At 43.2% G+C, this 18638-nt stretch overlaps 1 protein-coding gene across 3 annotated transcripts in view; it reads left to right on the top strand.

Moving 5' to 3' along the window:
- The window catches only part of LOC138661749 (cytochrome P450 2B11-like), a 76506-nt gene that overhangs the window by 1572 nt on the left and 56296 nt on the right, over nt 1-18638 (top strand). For all 3 annotated transcript variants that reach the window (XM_069746642.1, XM_069746641.1, XM_069746640.1), the window contains exons 2-3: nt 8617-8779; nt 9313-9462. In XM_069746642.1, coding sequence (XP_069602743.1) covers nt 8617-8779; nt 9313-9462 — 313 coding nt within the window. The remainder of the gene's footprint in view (nt 1-8616; nt 8780-9312; nt 9463-18638) is intronic.

Genomic DNA, 18638 nt, shown 5'->3' with positions numbered 1-18638 from the left:
TTATCTTTTTTTTTTTTTTTTTCATGTGGGGTTTGAGTTTTAAATTTTTTTTATTTGAAATAAAATTATTTTTTTACAGGATTTTTTCATATAAAACTACATTCACATGTTGTGTTTTTGCTGCTTTTTTTTCTGCAAGGAAAACCCGCTCAAAGAAGCTGCTTACAAAAAGGAGGTTTTGCTGCGTTTTTGTTGTCTCTTGTGCATTGCTCAAAAAGTTTAGTGCCACCCAAAAAATTATAATGCAACTTCCTTAAGGCTTTTGCACCAAAAAACGCGGCGAAACCTGATACTAGCCTTTTTTGCTGCGTTTTTTGCACTTTCTTATTGCTTTCTATGGGTGAAAAAATACTGAAAGGAAGTAGTGACATGCTGCAGTTTTCAAAAATGCAGCAGTTTTCCAAAAAAAAGTGTGTGTGCAGATTTCTGAAATATCATAGTCTTTGCGGGTACTGTAAAACAAAGGTTAAAATTTGAAGAAAAAAGCAGCAAAAAAGCAACATGTGAACGTAGTCTAAGGCCCGAGTCAGACTACCGTATGATAAAGGCGACTGCTATGCGAGAAAACATTGTATAGCACTCGGCCCAGTGTTAATCTATACCTGCACATACTGAAGAAAAAAAAAAACGCTTCTGCAAGCAGGCGCTAGCCATGGTCCCTGCGCTGTCGAAAAATCGCATGTTTAGTGTCCTAGTAATCACTGTTCTTCATGTTATAGATCAAGTACAAAAAAAAAAAATCAATCAAAAAATGGCAAACACCGTGCCTGCACAATGGCAGCTATTGGTGTGCATAGAGATTTGATAGATGCCATTGTGCAGGTGCCGGCGGCGCCATCTTGCTGAGAAGAAAAAAATCCCCCTCTAAGATGGTGCCGCCTGCACAATAGCAGCTCTCGGCTATTACTGACAACTGCTAGTGCGCAGGTGCGGCGGGCGCCATTTTCATATTGATTTTTTTTTTACTGTCTGCAGAAGGGTTCGTTTTGTTTTCTTCAGTATGTTAGGTATTCATTATGTAAACTAGGGGGCAGGTCAGTGAGGGATCAGTGAATTGCCAGCAGTCTACATTATGAATATCTAATCAGAGCCCCTCATGAAGGCCGCCCTGGAGCACGAGCATATCATTAAGTACAAACTGAAAATAAAGATTGCACAAGAACCACAAGACGGATTTCATCACCAGGCATCATCGAAAGGCCGGAGTCACACACAACGTATAAAAATACGTTTTTGATGGCTGAGATACGCAGAAAATTTCCTGAAAAGTGATTTTCTCGCCGGCTTGCAAAATGGACATAGAATGGATCCATGGCCTCAAATATTCGTAAAAACATTATATATACATATATTTATATTTAATACAGGGCTAGATAGCAGAAAAGCTGGTAATTCAGTGGCCGGCTTTTGCTATCTCCTTCCCAAACCCGACATGATATGAGACATGGATTACATAGAGTAAACCATTTCATATCCCTTTTTTTTTTACATATTCCGCACTACTAATGTTAGAAGTGTCTGTGTGCAAAATTTGAGGGCTCTAGCTGTTAAAATAAAGGGTTAAATAACAGAAAAAAACTGGCGTGGTCTCCCGCGCAATTTTCTCCGCCAGAATGGTAAAGCCAGTGACTGAGGGCAGATATTAATAACATAGAGAGGGACCTTGGATATTGCCCCCCCCCCCCCGGCTAAAAACATCTGCCCCCAGCCACCCCAGAAAAGGCACATCTTGTAAGGTTCACCTATTCTGGCACTTGGCCACTCTCTTTCCACTCCCGAGTAGCAGTGGGATATGGGGTAATAAAGGGTTAATGCCACCTTGCTATTGAAGGTGACATTAAGCCAGGTTAATAATGGAGAGGTGTCAATAAGACACCTATCCATTATTAATCCTATGTTCATAAAGGGTTAAAAAATAAACACACACACACACAAGTATTTTAATGAAATAAAGACACATGGTGTTGTAATAGTCTTCAATTGGATTGACAAGGGTCTTCAATAGGATTGAGCGTTTACATAGTTACATAGTTACATAGTTATTAAGGTTGAAGGAAGACTATATGTCCATCTAGTTCAACCCATAGCCTAACCTAACATGCCCTAACATGTTGATCCAGAGGAAGGCAAAAAAAACCCATGTGCAAAGAGTAAGCTCCACATTGGGGAAAAAAAATTCCTTCCCGACTCCACATACGGCAATCAGACTAGTTCCCTGGATCAACGCCCTATCAAGGAATCTAGTGTATATACCCTGTAACATTATACTTTTCCAGAAAGGTATCCAGTCCCCTCTTAAATTTAAGTAATGAATCACTCATTACAACATCACACGGCAGAGAGTTCCATAGTCTCACTGCTCTTACAGTAAAGAATCCGCGTCTGTTATTATGCTTAAACCTTTTTTCCTCCAACCGCAGAGGATGCCCCCTTGTCCCTGTTTCAGGTCTATGATTAAAAAGATCATCAGAAAGGTCTTTGTACTGTCCCCTCATATATTTATACATTAAAATAAGATCACCCCTTAGTCTTCGTTTTTCCAAACTAAATAGCCCCAAGTGTAATAACCTATCTTGGTATTGCAGACCCCCCAGTCCTCTAATAACCTTGGTCGCTCTTCTCTGCACCCGCTCCAGTTCAGCTATGTCTTTCTTATACACCGGAGACCAGAACTGTGCACAGTATTTTAAGTGTGGTCGAACTAGTGACTTGTATAGAGGTAAAATTATATTCTCCTCATGAGCATCTATGCCTCTTTTAATGCATCCCATTATTTTATTTGCCTTTGTAGCAGCTGCCTGACACTGGCCACTGAATTTAAGTTTGTCATCCACCCATACACCCAGGTCTTTTTCATTGACGGTTTTGCCCAGAGTTTTAGAATTAAGCACATAATTATACATCTTATTACTTCTACCCAAGTGCATGACCTTACATTTATCCCCATTAAAGCTCATTTGCCATTTATCAGCCCAAGCTTCTAGTTTACATAAATCATCCTGTAATATAAAATTGTCCTCCTCTGTATTGATTACCCTGCAGAGTTTAGTGTCATCTGCAAATATTGAAATTCTACTCTGAATGCCCCCTACAAGGTCATTAATAAATATGTTAAAAAGAAGAGGGCCCAATACTGACCCCTGTGGTACCCCACTGCTAACCGCTACCCAGTCCGAGTGTGCTCCATTAATAACCACCCTTTGTTTCCTATCCCTGAGCCAGCTCTCAACCCACTTGCACATATTTTCCCCTATCCCCATTATTCTCATTTTATGTATCAACCTTTTGTGTGGCACCGTATCAAAAGCTTTTGAAAAGTCCATATACACTACATCCACTGGGTTCCCTTGGTCCAATCCGGAACTTACCTCTTCATAGAAACTGATCAAATTAGTCTGACATGAACGGTCCCTAGTAAACCCGTGATGATACTGGGTCATGAGGTTATTCCTCTTCAGATACTCCAGCATAGCGTCCCTTAGAATGCCCTCCAGGATTTTACCCACAGTAGAGGTTAAGCTTACTGGCCTATAGTTTCCGAGTTCAGTTTTTGTTCCCTTTTTGAATATTGGCACCACATTTGCTATACGCCAGTCCTGTGGCACAGACCCTGTTATTATGGAGTCTTTAAAGATTAAAAATAATGGTCTATCAATGACTGTACTTAATTCCTGCAGTACTCGAGGGTGTATCCCATCCAGGCCCAGAGATTTGTCAATTTTAGTGATTTTTAGACGCCGCCGCACTTCCTGCTGGGTTAAGCAGGTGACATTTAATTGGGAATTTTTATCACTAGACATTTTGTCTGCCATGGGATTTTCTTGTGTAAATACTGATGAAAAAAAGTCATTTAGCATATTGGCTTTTTCCTCATCCTCATCCACCATCTCACCCAGACTATTATTATTAAGGGGGCCAACACTATCATTTTTTAGTTTCTTACTATTTATGTAGTTAAAGAATATTTTAGGATTATTTTTACTCTCTCTGGCAATGAGTCTCTCTGTCTCAATCTTTGCTGCCTTGATTTTGCTTTTTACAGAATTTATTAAATTTTCTGTATTTATTTAATGCCTCCTCACTACCTACTTCCTTTAATTCTCTAAATGCTTTCTTTTTGTCCCTTATTGCGCCCCTTACAGCTCTATTTAGCCATATTGGTTTCCTCCTATTTCTAATATGTTTATTCCCATACGGTATATACTGTGCACAGGTCCTATCCAGGATGCTAATAAACGTCTCCCATTTTCTCTGTGTATTTTTGTGTCTCAGGATATCGTCCCAGTTAATTGCACCAAGATCCTCTTTCATCCGTTGGAAATTTGCCCTCCTGAAGTTTAGTGTCCTTGTAACCCCTCTACTACACATCTTTTTAAAGGATACATGAAAACTTATTATTTTGTGATCGCTATTTCCCAAGTAACCCCCAACCCTTATATTTGATATGCGGTCTGGCCTGTTGGTTAATATTAGGTCTAGCAGTGCCCCCCTTCTTGTTGGGTCCTGAACCAGTTGTGAAAGGTAATTGTCTCTCATAATTGTCAAAAACCGATTACCTTTGCTGGAACTGCAGGTTTCTGTTCCCCAATCTATTTCAGGGTAGTTGAAGTCCCCCATAATAATGACTTCTCCTTGAGTCGCAGCTTCATCTATTTGCTTTACGAGGATATTCTCCATTGCTTCCATTATTTTTGGAGATTTATAACAAACCCCTATCAGTAATTTATTATTTTTTCCCCCTCCCCTTATCTCCACCCACAGGGATTCTACATTTTCATTAAATTCACCTATATTATCGCGCAGGATGGGTTTTAAGGATGATTTTACATATAGACACACCCCTCCCCCTCGCTTATCTGTACAGTCATTTCTGAACAGGCTATAGCCCTGCAAGTTAACAGCCCAGTCATGGCTCTCATCCAGCCACGTTTCAGATATCCCCACCATGTCATAATTATGCTCCAACAACATTAGTTCTAATTCGTCCATTTTGTTGGCGAGGCTTCTGGCATTAGTATACATGCACTTTATGTTCCTCTCTGTACTTCTATTTCTTAAATTATTAACTGTTCTGACCCCACCCCCATGCCACCGCCACCCCCAACTTCCTTATTTGTGCCCAGGACTCTGTCTGCACTATCTTCCCCTCCTATAAAATGAATACCCTCCCCCCAATTCCTAGTTTAAACACTCCTCCAACCTTCTAGCCATTCTCTCCCCCAGCACAGCTGCACCCTCCCCATTGAGGTGCAGCCCGTCCCTAGCGTAGAGCCTGTAGCCAACTGAGAAGTCGGCCCAGTTCTGCAGGAACCCAAACCCCTCTTTCCTACACCAATTCTTGAGCCACTTATTAACCTCCCTAATCTCCCGTTGCCTCTCTGGCGTGGCACGTGGTACCGGCAGTATTTCGGAAAATACCACGTTGGAGGTCCTTGCTTTCAGCTTGCAGCCTAATTCCCTGAAATCATCTTTAAGGACCTTCCACCTACCTCTAACTTTGTCATTGGTGCCAATGTGCACCATGACCGCTGGGTCCTCACCAGCCCCTCCCAATAATCTGTCCACCCGATCAGCGATGTGTCGGACTCGAGCGCCAGGTAGGCAGCACACCGTTCGACGATCCCTGTCTTTGTGACAGATTGCCCTATCTGTTCCCCTAATAATTGAGTCGCCCACTACCAGCACCTGTCTGGCCTGCCCTGCTCTCCTATTTCCCTCCTTACTGGAGCAGTCACTCCTCCGGCTTTCAGAGGACATGCCTGGCTGCAGCAGTGCTACCCCTGTACTGGCACCCCCCTCATCTGCCAACTTAGCAAACTTATTGGGGTGTTCCAGATCAGGACTAGCCTCCCTGGCACTCTTCCCTCTACCCCGCTTCCTAACTGTCACCCAGCTTGCTACTTCATTGTCCTGCAGCTCCATGCCACCATCCCCCCCCTCATCTGTCCCATTGAGCGTCTGCTCCGTGAGCAGAAGACTCCTCTCCATGTTGTCTATGGATCTCAGTGTTGCCAGCTGCACATTTAGAGTCAGAATCTGGGTTTCCAAATGCACAACGTGCTCACATCTCGCACAGCAGTATGCACCCTCGATCGGCTGCTCAAGGACTGCATACATGTGGCTATTACAACACCATGTGTCTTTATTTCATTCAAATACTTTTTTCCTAATGTGTGTGTGTTTTTTTAACCCTTTATGAACATTGGATTAATAATGGATTAATTATGGATAGGTGTCTTATTGACACCGCTCCATTATTAAACTGGCTTAATGTCACCTTACAATAGCAAGGTGACATTAACCCCTTATTACCCCATATCCCAAAGCCAGTGACGGAGGGAAGATATTAATAGCCTAGAGAGGGACCATGGTTATTTCCCCCCCCCCCCCCTGGCTAAAAACATCTGCCCCCAGCCTATTCTGGCACTTAGCCTCTCTCTTCCCACTCCCCTGTAGCAGTGGGATATGGGGTAATAAGGGGTTAATGTCACCTTGCCATTGTAAGGTGACATTAAGCCTGGTTAATAATGGAGAGGTGTCAATAAGCCACCTATCCATTATTAATCCAATAGTGGGAAAGGGTTAAAAATACACACACACACATCAGATTTTATTATCTTTATTGTACGCTCGTTCTTCTGTTAAAAAAGGATAATAAAAAAACAACAATTTCCCATACCTGTCCGCCGTACAGTCATGTCCCACGATGTAAATCCATCTGAAGGGGTTAAATAGAGTTACAACCAGGAGCCTGCTAATGCAGCTGCTTTTGGCTGTGAAAGACTGGGGAGTGAATGGAATGAAGGTAACGGAGCTTCGGTGGACTTGCGGTGCCATCACCGAAGCTGCGCCCCCTGGTGGCATAAACTCATTTGAACTGCAGCGTGAAAAAATATTCAGAAAAATTCCTATGCCCCAGAAGTGGTGCATCATATTTGATACACCAATTCTGGCGCTTAGTCTCAGCTCTTTCGGATTGCCACTGGTACAGTGGCAATCAGGGTATTTGTTTTTTGTGGTCAGTTAGACACCTCTATTACTAACCCGGTAGTAAAAATAAACACACACACAGGAGAAAAAAAAATTGAATAAACGCTACCACCACAATAGCCATCGTTTACCCAATTATTAATAAAATCATCCAAAGAAGTAATCCATGTCCATCTTCTTCTTTGTCTCCGGCACCTGTGGATAGCAGTAAAGCTACCACTATGTACAAGCGACGGATGAATACTCTCATCAGCGTTGCCTCCTGTCACTGCTATCATCAAGAGAAGGCAATGCTGATGACAGTATTAATCTGGCACCTGACCAATGCTAACCTTGTCATCGCTGGTCACAGCCGCTCGCTTATGCGGTGTCCTCTGTGTGATAGCCTGGGAACCGCGATACCTAGCAGCTGTTACCGGCGGTGACTTAGGTAAGGTTACCATCTGACAGAGTAGATGTTTCTCACGTTGTCACACAGAGGACAGTGTGGGACCCTCTGGCTGTTCGGGCCTCCCATTCACTTGAATACGGGGGGGGGGGGGGGTTGGCATCAAGTTGGGGTACCGTTATGGTACCCAAACAAAGCTTTTTTTTTAAACCCAACTGAGCCGAACATGCACTGGTCCACCCATCCCTACCTATGGGAGTCTCCTTCTGGATCTCATGGACTTGCATTGAGAGCTTGTGACATAGCTCCTGGGTAACGGCCACTTAGAAGATGCACTCATAAGATGGCGCTGGACCGGACAGGTGCCGAAAAACATTGAAGAGGCTGGATGGTGCATATATGACCAGGGGCAGAGGACTTGAGCTTAAAGCGCCCCTCCAGTGGTGAAAAAATTCTTCTGGAGCGGTGCTTTAAGAAAAGCAAACAGTACTAATAACCTTGTGTCCTATGTCTATGACATGGAGTTATTATGCTCATAATGTCATTAATGTATAACATATGGACTTGTGCAACATTTTTTGTAGGTAACTTAAGTCATAATGGTCTAAAAATAGCCAGTTTTGTATCTAGAGGTCTAAAAATAATCTAACTACATAAAAATCGATAAAAAAAAAAATCTCCTTCTGCAGACAAGATTTCACCCAGCAATTAAATATATAATTGTCAAATTAATATATGATACCCCATCTTACACAATACAATGAAACACGAAAAAATAGTTGACACAGAAAACTCAGTAATTTAAGAGGGATGTCTAGTTTTTGAAAATCCTTTCTTTTTTTATTAGAGAATTAGAGTGTAAAAATCTGGAGTCTCATGTTTTTAACCTCCAATAACTTGCAAGATGGATAGAAAAGCTATGCTCAGCGTTGGGTCACAAGAAACAGTCAAGCAGTGCTAATCCTTATGTTACGGGAACCTTGTTAGTTACCATGGATGACTATGCCAGGAGAAAGTTAATTAACTTCATCCTTAAAGTGTTTGTTTGCAGGAGTTCACCCCTCCTCTGCCTCCTGGCTTTTTGCTTGTGGGGAAGGAGGGCTGTGGTACGTTCCTGATAGTTCAGCATGGTTAACAGCAAGGTTGAGCTACTAGGCAAACTGGCTGTACTATGAAAATATAAAGACATGTTTTGGAAATTTCTATGACTTGTATAATTACCTGCTGCCATCTTTAAGCTCAGTAAGAAGTATGGACCCATCTACACCCTCTACATGGGCCCAAAACCTGCTGTGGTGCTTTGTGGGTTCCAGGCTGTGAAGGAAGCCCTTGTGGACAATGGCGACAAGTTCAGTGGACGAGCGGAGTTCCCAATAGTGGATCTAACCAGCAAAGGATACGGTCAGTCACTGCTGAAGACAATCATTTAAAAATGCTAAGCCATGAATTGCCCAAGTGTGTGAAAATAATAGAGTGCCTACTCACCTGCCACCCCTAAATCTTGCTGAGCTGCTCCCCATCTGGTGCCCTCTTTCTTTTCAGAAGTTGTTGGCTCATGACTGCTGCAGTCACCCGAAGTGGTGACATGTTGTTCGTTGTTGTGGCCACTGAGCCAGAGAATTGGCAGCTGAGTACATGGCATTTATTATTTTCATAGCATTCACGGTCCACACTTTTAATGAAAAAGGCCATGGGAAAACCCTGTTACCTACAAAATTTACCAATAGTCATGATATTGCTGAAACAGAGCTACAAACTGGATTGCAAAAGTGGGTGTTCCTGGTAGTCCTTGAGGTGGGCAGAAATGTCGTGATTTTAGCTATTTGAATGTTAAAGTATGTAATGATGATATTGCAGTAAAATCCAATTAAGTATCTGACTCTCCTGAAAACCAAGCATTCCTTGTTATTGAAGTGGTTTATATCATTTATCAGGCATTGCATTCAGTAATGGGGAACGCTGGAAGGAACTGAGGAGGTTCTCGCTAAGCACCCTGCGTGATTTTGGAGTGGGTAGACGAAGCCACGAGGAATGGATTCAAGAAGAGATCCATCATCTGCTAGACATATTCCAAGAAACAAATGGTTAGTACTATCTATCTATCTATTATCTATTTGTGGTGGGCCACTGGGGAGACGTCAGATGTTGCAGAAGGGCCAGCTGGGGCTTGTAGTCCCACTGACATGAGATAATGATGTCACGGTAGCTGAAGTGGGTCGCTGGACCCCTCAACACTTCCCTCCTGTCCGCAACAATTGTCAATAGCAAGAGGTGGCACTTGTGGATGGTATAAGACCCCCCCGGGGGCAGTCCTATACTGGTGGTGTCAGGGTGCAGGTTTTGGAGGGGTACAGTCTCTCACTTAAAAGCAAAGTTCACAGTATATTGTGCATATGAAAGTAATTGCTTTCTCCTCACGAGACAAGCGAGGTTATGGCCTCTCAGGGTGGCTGGAGCAGAGTTCTCTTCACTTGCTATTAGAGGAAGTGCTGTGCGCAGTCCAAGAAATATTACCCTGATGTTGGGACCTTCACAGATTAGCTCTCTGTGGAGCACACTAAAGTGTGGAAGTACTCATGGATTTCAGCCTACCCTTCCCTATTGCAGGGGGTAGGTTAAGCAAAGAAGGTGGCGTGGCAGCCACGTGAAGATCTGGTCCTGTCTTGAAGCTATCAAGGCAAACTATCAGGAGAAACCGCCAGGTGGCACTTCCCAGTGGTTTATGCTGCCTTGACAGTGAGAACCCAGAGCCTCAGACAGCCTGTGACAGATGTACACACAGTGCCCGAGAACTGGGCAAGAAAATACCAATACAGCAGAGCTGGAGTGAGCAGAACGCCAGATGGTGAGTGTATTGACAGGACCTGTGGTCACGTGACAACAGGGGGCGGGGCTTATCATCCTGTAGTTGGAGTATGCAGGACACTACAGGGACACAGGGCAGAGGAGAAGAGAAAGGGAGCAACCGGAAACCAGGGTAGGGATGGGGCAGCAGAGGGAGACTCAAACCAAGACAAGCCGAGGTCAGTAAACGAGAGAGGTAACACGGTACACAAGGAGCAGGGTAATCAAGAATAGTCAGGGATGTGGCAGGAGTCAGAAAACCGGAAAAGCAGATACACAGTACAGAATCAAAAGGCAAAATCACCCTGGGGAACAGCACCGAATCAGAACCATACAAACAAGCTAGATTACAGGCACAAGCACACAGGGGTCGACACACTGAGCAAATAGCAAAAGTATAACTGACAGAGATTGGAGCTTCCCAGGGCTATAAGAAGCTCCCCCCCCCCACACCAAAGAGAGGCCAATATTAATCCCCAAGTGTGCAGGTCAGAGCCTGCACTGTGATCAAAACATTAACCCCTGGTGTGCAGGTCAAACCCTGCACTGGGATCATGACAAAAGCATACAGGATAACCAGTATGTAGAAGAGCACATGTGCAGCATTATCTGTCATGACTAGAAAACTTCACTCCTTTGTGGAGGAGATTATGTGGAGAAAGATGTCCCCTCAGCGTGGACTCACATGGAAAACTATGATGGGAGAAGTAGTGTTTGCTCCCTTAGGCAGCTTGAACCGCCCAGAACTGGAAGTTACCTCAGGAAGTCTGTGCATGCCCTGAGATGGGAGGCTCCCCTCCAGCCTTTTGTATGGCAGCTAGTTGTGAGGAGAATAATCACTTAACTTTCATATACACACTGGCCAGTCGTTGGTATACAGTGCAATGTATTACATTTTCTAACTCACAGTGCCCAAACTAACTCTGACACATAGGAACTAATCTACTGCCACACGGCAACTGCCTCATTCAGCAGCAGTAGAACAGGTACCGGGATACCACATATCTATCCATTATCTATCTATTATCTATTGATCTCAATATTGCTAATAGTATATTTAAGACAATTACATTTCACCTAAAGGAGATTTTTTGACCTCACATTCTAAATCCATGAACATAAATATGAAGTTGGCCAAATTGCAAATATAACAGGCTTTATGCAGCCGTTGATGTTCTTCTACACCAAATTCCTCAAACTATGTTTTTATTGACTTTATGCACTGGATACAATCATGGGGAACAGGATCGGGCCCTCCTCAAATTGTTCCCACAATGCTGGAAGCTACAATTGTCCACAATGTCTTGTGTTGAAGGATTAAGATTTTCCTTCACTGGAATGAATGGGCTGATGCCGTTCCCTGAATAACAAGCCCATAGTATTTTCCCTCCTCCACTGAACAGTACAGGGGCACAATGCATCCCATCATTCTAAGGGGTCATTCAGATGTTCTTGAAAATCAATCTGCACACAGACTGAGCACGGGTCTCCTGACCTAAACTCCGCAACCTCATATATGCTTCTGAGTTCGGCTTTGGAGACCCGTGGCCAGTTCGTGGAGAGAGCGATTTTTTTTTTTTTTTTCATGGAGGTCTGAATCAGAACTGTAGCTATATTTAATTAGTTCTGTATCTTGTCCTTCAAACTGATTTGCTGTTTGCCCAGTAGAGGTCTTTATAACTATCTCTCTACAAGAACGTTAGAAGGTAGCATACTCCTTCCCTCACTGTTGGACCTGTGCACTCATTGCATATTTGTCCTGTTTTTTCTGCATAGGTTTGTCACAAAACGTGAAGGGTGAGAGAGAGACTCCAGAAGGAAAATGAAGCTACGGGGCATGCTTAGTGTAAAAATACCGGAATCGGTGACCGGATCCAGTCATTTCACCTCACGTTTATCGCTGGAACCGTCGATGTGCATTTTTTCACCGGACAGAAAAAACGTTCCTCTGTACGTCGCCGCCGCCGCCGGAAAAATAATTTTTGACGGATCTGGCAACGGATGAAACTTGTGGCCATCAGGCGCAATCCGGCGCTAATAGAACTCTATGAGAAAAAAACGGATCCAGCTGAAAAAAAACAGATACGCTTTTTTCAAAACTTGCCGGATTGTGCCTGGTCGCAAAAACCTGATGTGTGAAAGTAGCCTCAGGCTATGTGCACACATCAGGATTTCTGGCTGAAATTTTCCTGACAAAAACCTGACATTTCTGCCAGAAATCCGCATGCATTTTTTTCGCGGTTTTTTTTTTGCGCTTTTTTTATGCGATTTTTTTTTTTTTTTTTTTTTTTTTTCCTTGCGTTTTTTTCCAAATGCATAGAATAGTGGGAAAAACACAAAAAAATGCAAAATTAATGAACATGCTGCTTTTTTTCACCGCGATGCGTATTTTGCACAAAAATTGCAGAATGCTTTCTAAATGATAGGATGCATATGTCTGCAGTTTCTAATGCGGTTTTTATCGCGGAAAAAACGCAAAAAAAAGCAAAAAAAACCTGAACGTGTGCACATACCCTTACAGTTCTAGCGGATGGGATTTATAGAAATCTCTTGCCCCCTGTGCTGCTTCTTTATTTAGTGTACACTCCCCTGCAGATTTGCATTAGATGCAGAAAAACTGCTGGTGAAAAGTGCACACGCATTTTTAATGCGCTTCCGCAGTGGACACGTATCAAAGACGCATGTAGTCCCCACATATATTTTTTGCCACAGTCTTGAAAATCATAGTTAGGTGAAAAAATTCTAAGGCCATGTTCACACTTTCAGTATTTGGTGAGTTTTTTTTAGCTTATAAATACTGATGTAAAATACTAAAAGTGTGAACGTAGCATAGGCTGAACTTGATGGACCTTGTCTCACTTGTTATTCATTCTTTATTGTAGAATTATTTACAGCCCACAATGCCATGACACTGGTATTGTCGAAGGCGCTCCATGGGAAAGGGTAAATACCCCCTGGTCCAACCGATTGTTGGCTCCCTCTTTTATACCAACCCGACTATTTACCCACCCCTTTTCCCAATTAAAGACAGAGACCATAATTTCATTGGAATAGTATAGGCCACAGCAGCCTCTTTTATTAACCCTTTTCTGCCATTAGACGTACTATTGCGTCCATGTGGGGTGGGCTTTACTTCCCAAGGACGCAATAGTACGTCATATGCGATCGGCAGCGCTCACAGGGGGAGCGCCGCCGATCGCGGCCGGGTGTCAGCTGCCTATGTGCCAGGAGCGGTCAAAGACCGCCCCCGGTACATTAACCCCCAGGACACCGCGATCAAAGATGATCACGATGTGCCGGCGGTGCAGGGAAGCACCGCGCAGGGAGGGGGCTCCCTGCGGGCTTCCCTGAGCCCCCCGCAGCAACGCGATGTGATCGCGTTGCTGCGAGGGTCTCACCTCCCTCCCTCCCTGCTCGAGCCCCGGATCCAAGATGGCCGCGGATCCGGGTCCTGCAGGGATGGAGGTGGCTTCACAGAGCCTGCTCAGAGCAGGCACTGTGAAGCAGCCTGCACTCCTATCAGATCGGTGATCTGACAGAGTGCTGTGCAAACTGTCAGATCACCGATCTGTGATGTCCCCCCCTGGGACAAAGTAAAAAAGTAAAAAAAAAAATGTTCAAATGTGTAAAAAAAAATTAAAAAAAATATTCCAAAATAATGAAAAAAAAAAAAAATATTATTCCCATAAATACATTTCTTTATCTAAATAAAAAAAAAAAAACAATAAAAGTACACATATTTAGTATCGCCGCGTCCGTAACGGCCCGACCTATAAAACTGGCCCACTAGCTAACCCCTTCAGTAAACACCGTAAGAAAAAAAAAAAAAAAAAAACGAGGCAAAAAACAACGCTTTATTATCATACCGCCGAACAAAAAGTGGAATAACACGCGATCAAAAAGATGGATATAAATAACCATGGTACCGCTGAAAGCGTCATCTTGTCCCGCAAAAAACGAGCTGCCATACGGTATCATCAGCAAAAAAAAAAAAAAGTTATAGTCCTGAGAATAAAGCGATGCAAAAATAATTATTTTTTCCGTAAAATAGTTTTTATCGTATAAAAGCGCCAAAACATAAAAAAATGATATAAATGAGGTGTCGCTGTAATCGTACTGACCCGAAGAATAAAACTGCTTTATCAATTTTACCAAACACGGAACGGTATAAACGCCTCCCCCAAAAGAAATTCATGAATAGCTGTTTTTTGGTCATTCTTCCTCACAAAAATCGGAATAAAAAGCGATTAAAAAATGTCACGTGCCTGAAAATGTTACCAATAAAATCGTCAACTCGTCCCGCAAAAAACAAGACCTCACATGACTCTGTGGACCAAAATATGGAAAAATTATAGCTCTCAAAATGTGGTAATGCAAAAAATATTTTTTGCAATAAAAAGCGTCTTTCAGTGTGTGACGGCTGCCAATCATAAAAATCCGCTAAAAAACTCGCTATAAAAGTAAATGAAAAAAATGTATTTATTTCCATTTTCCCGTTAGGGCTAGGGTTAGGGTTAGGGTTAGGGTTGGGGTTGGGGCTACAGTTAGGGTTGGGGCTAAAGTTAGGGTTAGGGTTTGGATTACATTTGCGGTTGGGAATAGGGTTGGGATTAGGGTTAGGGGTGTGTCTGGGTTAGAGGTGTGGTTAGGGTTACCATTGGGATTAGGGTTAGGGGTGTGTTTGGATTAGGGTTTCAGTTATAATTGGGGGGTTTCCACTGTTTAGGCACATCAGGGGGATCTCCAAACGCGACATGGCGACCGATCTCAATTCCATCCAATTCTGCATTGAAAAAGTAAAACAGTGCTCCTTCCCTTCCGAGCTCTCCCGTGTGCCCAAACAGGAGTTTACCCCAACATATGGGGTATCAGCGTACTCAGGACCAATTGGGCAACAACGTTTGGGGTCCAATTTCTCCTGTTACCCTTGGGAAAATACAAAACTGGGGGTTAAAAAATAATTTTTGTGGGAAAAAAAGAGATTTTTTATTTTCACAGCTCTGCGTTATAAACTGTAGTGAAACACTTGGGGGCTCAAAGTTCTCACAACACATCTAGATAAGTTCGTGGGGGGGTCTAGTTTCCAATATGGGGTCACTTGTGGGGGTTTCTACTGTTTAGGTATATTAGGGGCTCTGCAAACGCAATGTGACGCCTGCAGACCATTCCATCTAAGTCTGCATTCCAAATGGCGCTCCTTCCCTTCCGAGCCCTCCCATGCGCCCAAACGCTGGTTCCCCCCCACATATGGGGTATCAACGCACTCAGGACAAATTGGACAACAACTTTTGGGGTCCAATTTCTCCTTTTACCCTCGAGAAAATACAAAACTGGGGGCTAAAAAATAATTTTGAGGGGAAATTTTTTTTTTTTTTTCACGGCTCTGCGTTATAAACTGTAGTGAAATACTTGGGGGCTCAAAGTTCTCACAACACATCTAGATAAGTTCCTTGGGGGGTCTAGTCTCCAATATGGGGTCACTTGTGGGGGGTTTCTACTGTTTAGGTACATTAGGGGCTCTGCAAACACAATGTGACGCCTGCAGACCATTCCATCTAAGTCTGTATTCCAAATGGCACTCTTTCCCTTCCGAGCCCTCCCATGCGCCCAAACGCTGGTTCTCCCCCACATATAGGGTATCAGCGCACTCAGGACAAATTGCACAACAACTTTTGGGGTCCAATTTCTCCTGTTACCCTCAGGAAAATACAAAACTGGGGGCTAAAAAATTATTTTTGTGGGAAAAAATTTTTGTTTTATTTTTACGGCTCTGCATTATAAACTTCTGTGAAGCTCTTATTGGGTCAAAGTGCTCACCACACATCTAGATAAGTTCCTTAGGGGGTCTACTTTCCAAAATGGTGTCCCTTGTGGGGGGTTTCAATGTTTAGGTACATCAGTGGCTCTCCAAACGCAACATGGCGTCCCATCTCAATTCCTGTCAATTTTGCATTGAAAGGTCAAACGGCGCTCCTTCCCTTCCGAGCTCTCCCATGCGCCCAAACAATGGTTTACCCCCACATATGGGGTATCAGAGTATTCAGGACAAATTATGCCACAACGTTTGTGGTCCAATTTCTTCTCTTACCATTGGGAAAATAAAAAATTGGGGGTGAAAAGATAATTTTTGTGAAAAAAAATGATTTTTTATTTTTACTGTTCTGCATTATAAACTTCTGTGAAGCACTTGGTGGGTCAAAGTGCTCACCACACCTCTAGATAAGTTCATTAGGGGGTCTACTTTTCAAAATGGTGTCACTTGTGGGGGGTTTCAATGTTTAGGTACATCAGTGGCTCTCCAAACGCAACATGGCTTCCCATCTCAATTCCAGTCAATTTTGCATTGAAAAGTCAAATGGCGCTCCTTCCCTTCCGAGCTCTGCCATGCGCCCAAACTGTGGTTTACCCCCACATATGGGGTATCAGCGTACTCAGGACAAATTGTACAACAACGTTTGGGGTCCATTTTCTCCTGTAACCCTTGGTAAAATAAAACAAATTGGAGCTGAAGTAAATTTTTTGTGAAAAAAAGTTAAATGTTAATTTTTATTTAAACATTCCAAAAATTCCTGTGAAGCACCTGAAGGGTTAATAAACTTCTTGAATGTGGTTTTGAGAACCTTGAGGGGTGCAGTTTTTAGAATGGTGTCACACTTGGGTATTTTCTATCATATAGACCCCTCAAAATGACTTCAAATGAGATGTGGTCCCTAAAATAAAATGGTGTTGTAAAAATGAGAAATTGCTGGTCAACTTTTAACCCTTATCTCCCTAACAAAAAAAAATTTTGGTTCCAAAATTGTGCTGATGTAAAGTAGACATGTGGGAAATGTTACTTATTAAGTATTTTGTGTGACATATCTCTGTGATTTAATTGCATAAAAATTCAAAGTTGGAAAATTGCGAAATTTTCAAAATTTTCGCCAAATTTCCATTTTTTTCACAAATAAACGCAGGTAATATCAAAGAAATTTTACCACTATCATGAAGTACAATATGTCACGAGAAAACAATGTCAGAATCACCGGGATCCGTTGAAGCGTTCCAGAGTTATAACCTCATAAAGGGACAGTGGTCAGAATTGTAAAAATTGGCCCGGTCCATAACGTGCAAACCACCCTTGGGGGTAAAGGGGTTAAACATAAAACAATTAACAATGAATGTAAAAACATTAACATTTTAAAACTAGGAGAAGTCCTTGGAGCCCACAAGAATCTGGTGATTTAACGGCTCATAACGTGAACATTACTTAACCAATATTTTACTCCCAGCCGTTGTAACCCTGGCTCGGGAGCACCAAAAAACCCACGAGAGGGTTCACTGTTCACAGTAATAATCTGGAGATCCGACCATCCCCTGCCGGAACTCACCACCACCATTCACCAGATCCGAAACATATTAAACTCCAAAACAGGGGAGCCATATGCCAATGGACCCCCCAAACCAATTTCCACCAACTCCAAGGACTCCCCCCAGCCGCCCAGGCCACAATGACCCAAAACTAAAACAAACGTATAAGAACTATGACTACCCGCTCCACGCGAGCGATGTAACCCCAGAGAAAACAAAAAATTAAGGGTGGGAGGGAGGGATGCTTCTGAGAAGGTGAGTGGGAACTGACCGGCCCCCTGCCCCCTGACCCTTACATTACCCCCCACCACTAGCCCCCCCCATGTAATTAGACTAAAACCGCCCACCCCCTCCTAACCCATTTCATGATGTGATGGCCTTCGCTTAGGCTGTGGGGGGAGGGGGCGGGTCGCTCCGGCCTGTCCTTTTGTTATGAGAAAAGCATGCAGCCCTTTTTAAAATGCGGATCTAATGTCTGCTATTACTGCTTCTGATGGTAGGGCTCTCCACAATCATTAATTACTCTTTCGGAAAAAACCCCATCCCCAGGCGCAGTTTGTTTTAAAAGAAAACAAGCTGTGCTTCACTCACCCTCTCCAGGTCCGGCACTTAGTGTCCTCCTGTGCTCCAAGATCTGTTATTGTTTACAGTGATAACGTTACATGGACAGTGCTGCAGCCAATCAGTCATATCAGCGACTCCAATTGGCTAGTTCCATCTACTCAGACAGAGCCGTTGAATTCACTGATTGGCTGCATGCTGTCCTTGTCATGTTCGCGCTGCAGTCTATCAGTGAGCTCAGTAACTATGCCCGAGTGGACAGAACAAGCCACTCAGAGCCTGTGATCTCACTGATTGGCTGAGGTCAATTGCAGACACAGGAGAGCTGGATACTCAACGCTGGACCCATGGAGGGTGAGTAAAGCTAGGTTTGCTTGTTTTTTAAACTGTGCCTGGGGACTGGAATATTATAAACAGGAAACCTCTTTTAAGGGAACCATCACTTTTCTTCAATTCTCCCCTCCTATCTATTTATATATATATATATATATATATATATATATAT

This window comes from Ranitomeya imitator, chromosome 2, assembly GCF_032444005.1.
Source record: "Ranitomeya imitator isolate aRanImi1 chromosome 2, aRanImi1.pri, whole genome shotgun sequence".
NCBI lineage: Eukaryota > Metazoa > Chordata > Amphibia > Anura > Dendrobatidae > Ranitomeya > Ranitomeya imitator.
This window is presented reverse-complemented; position numbering and strand designations above follow the sequence as displayed.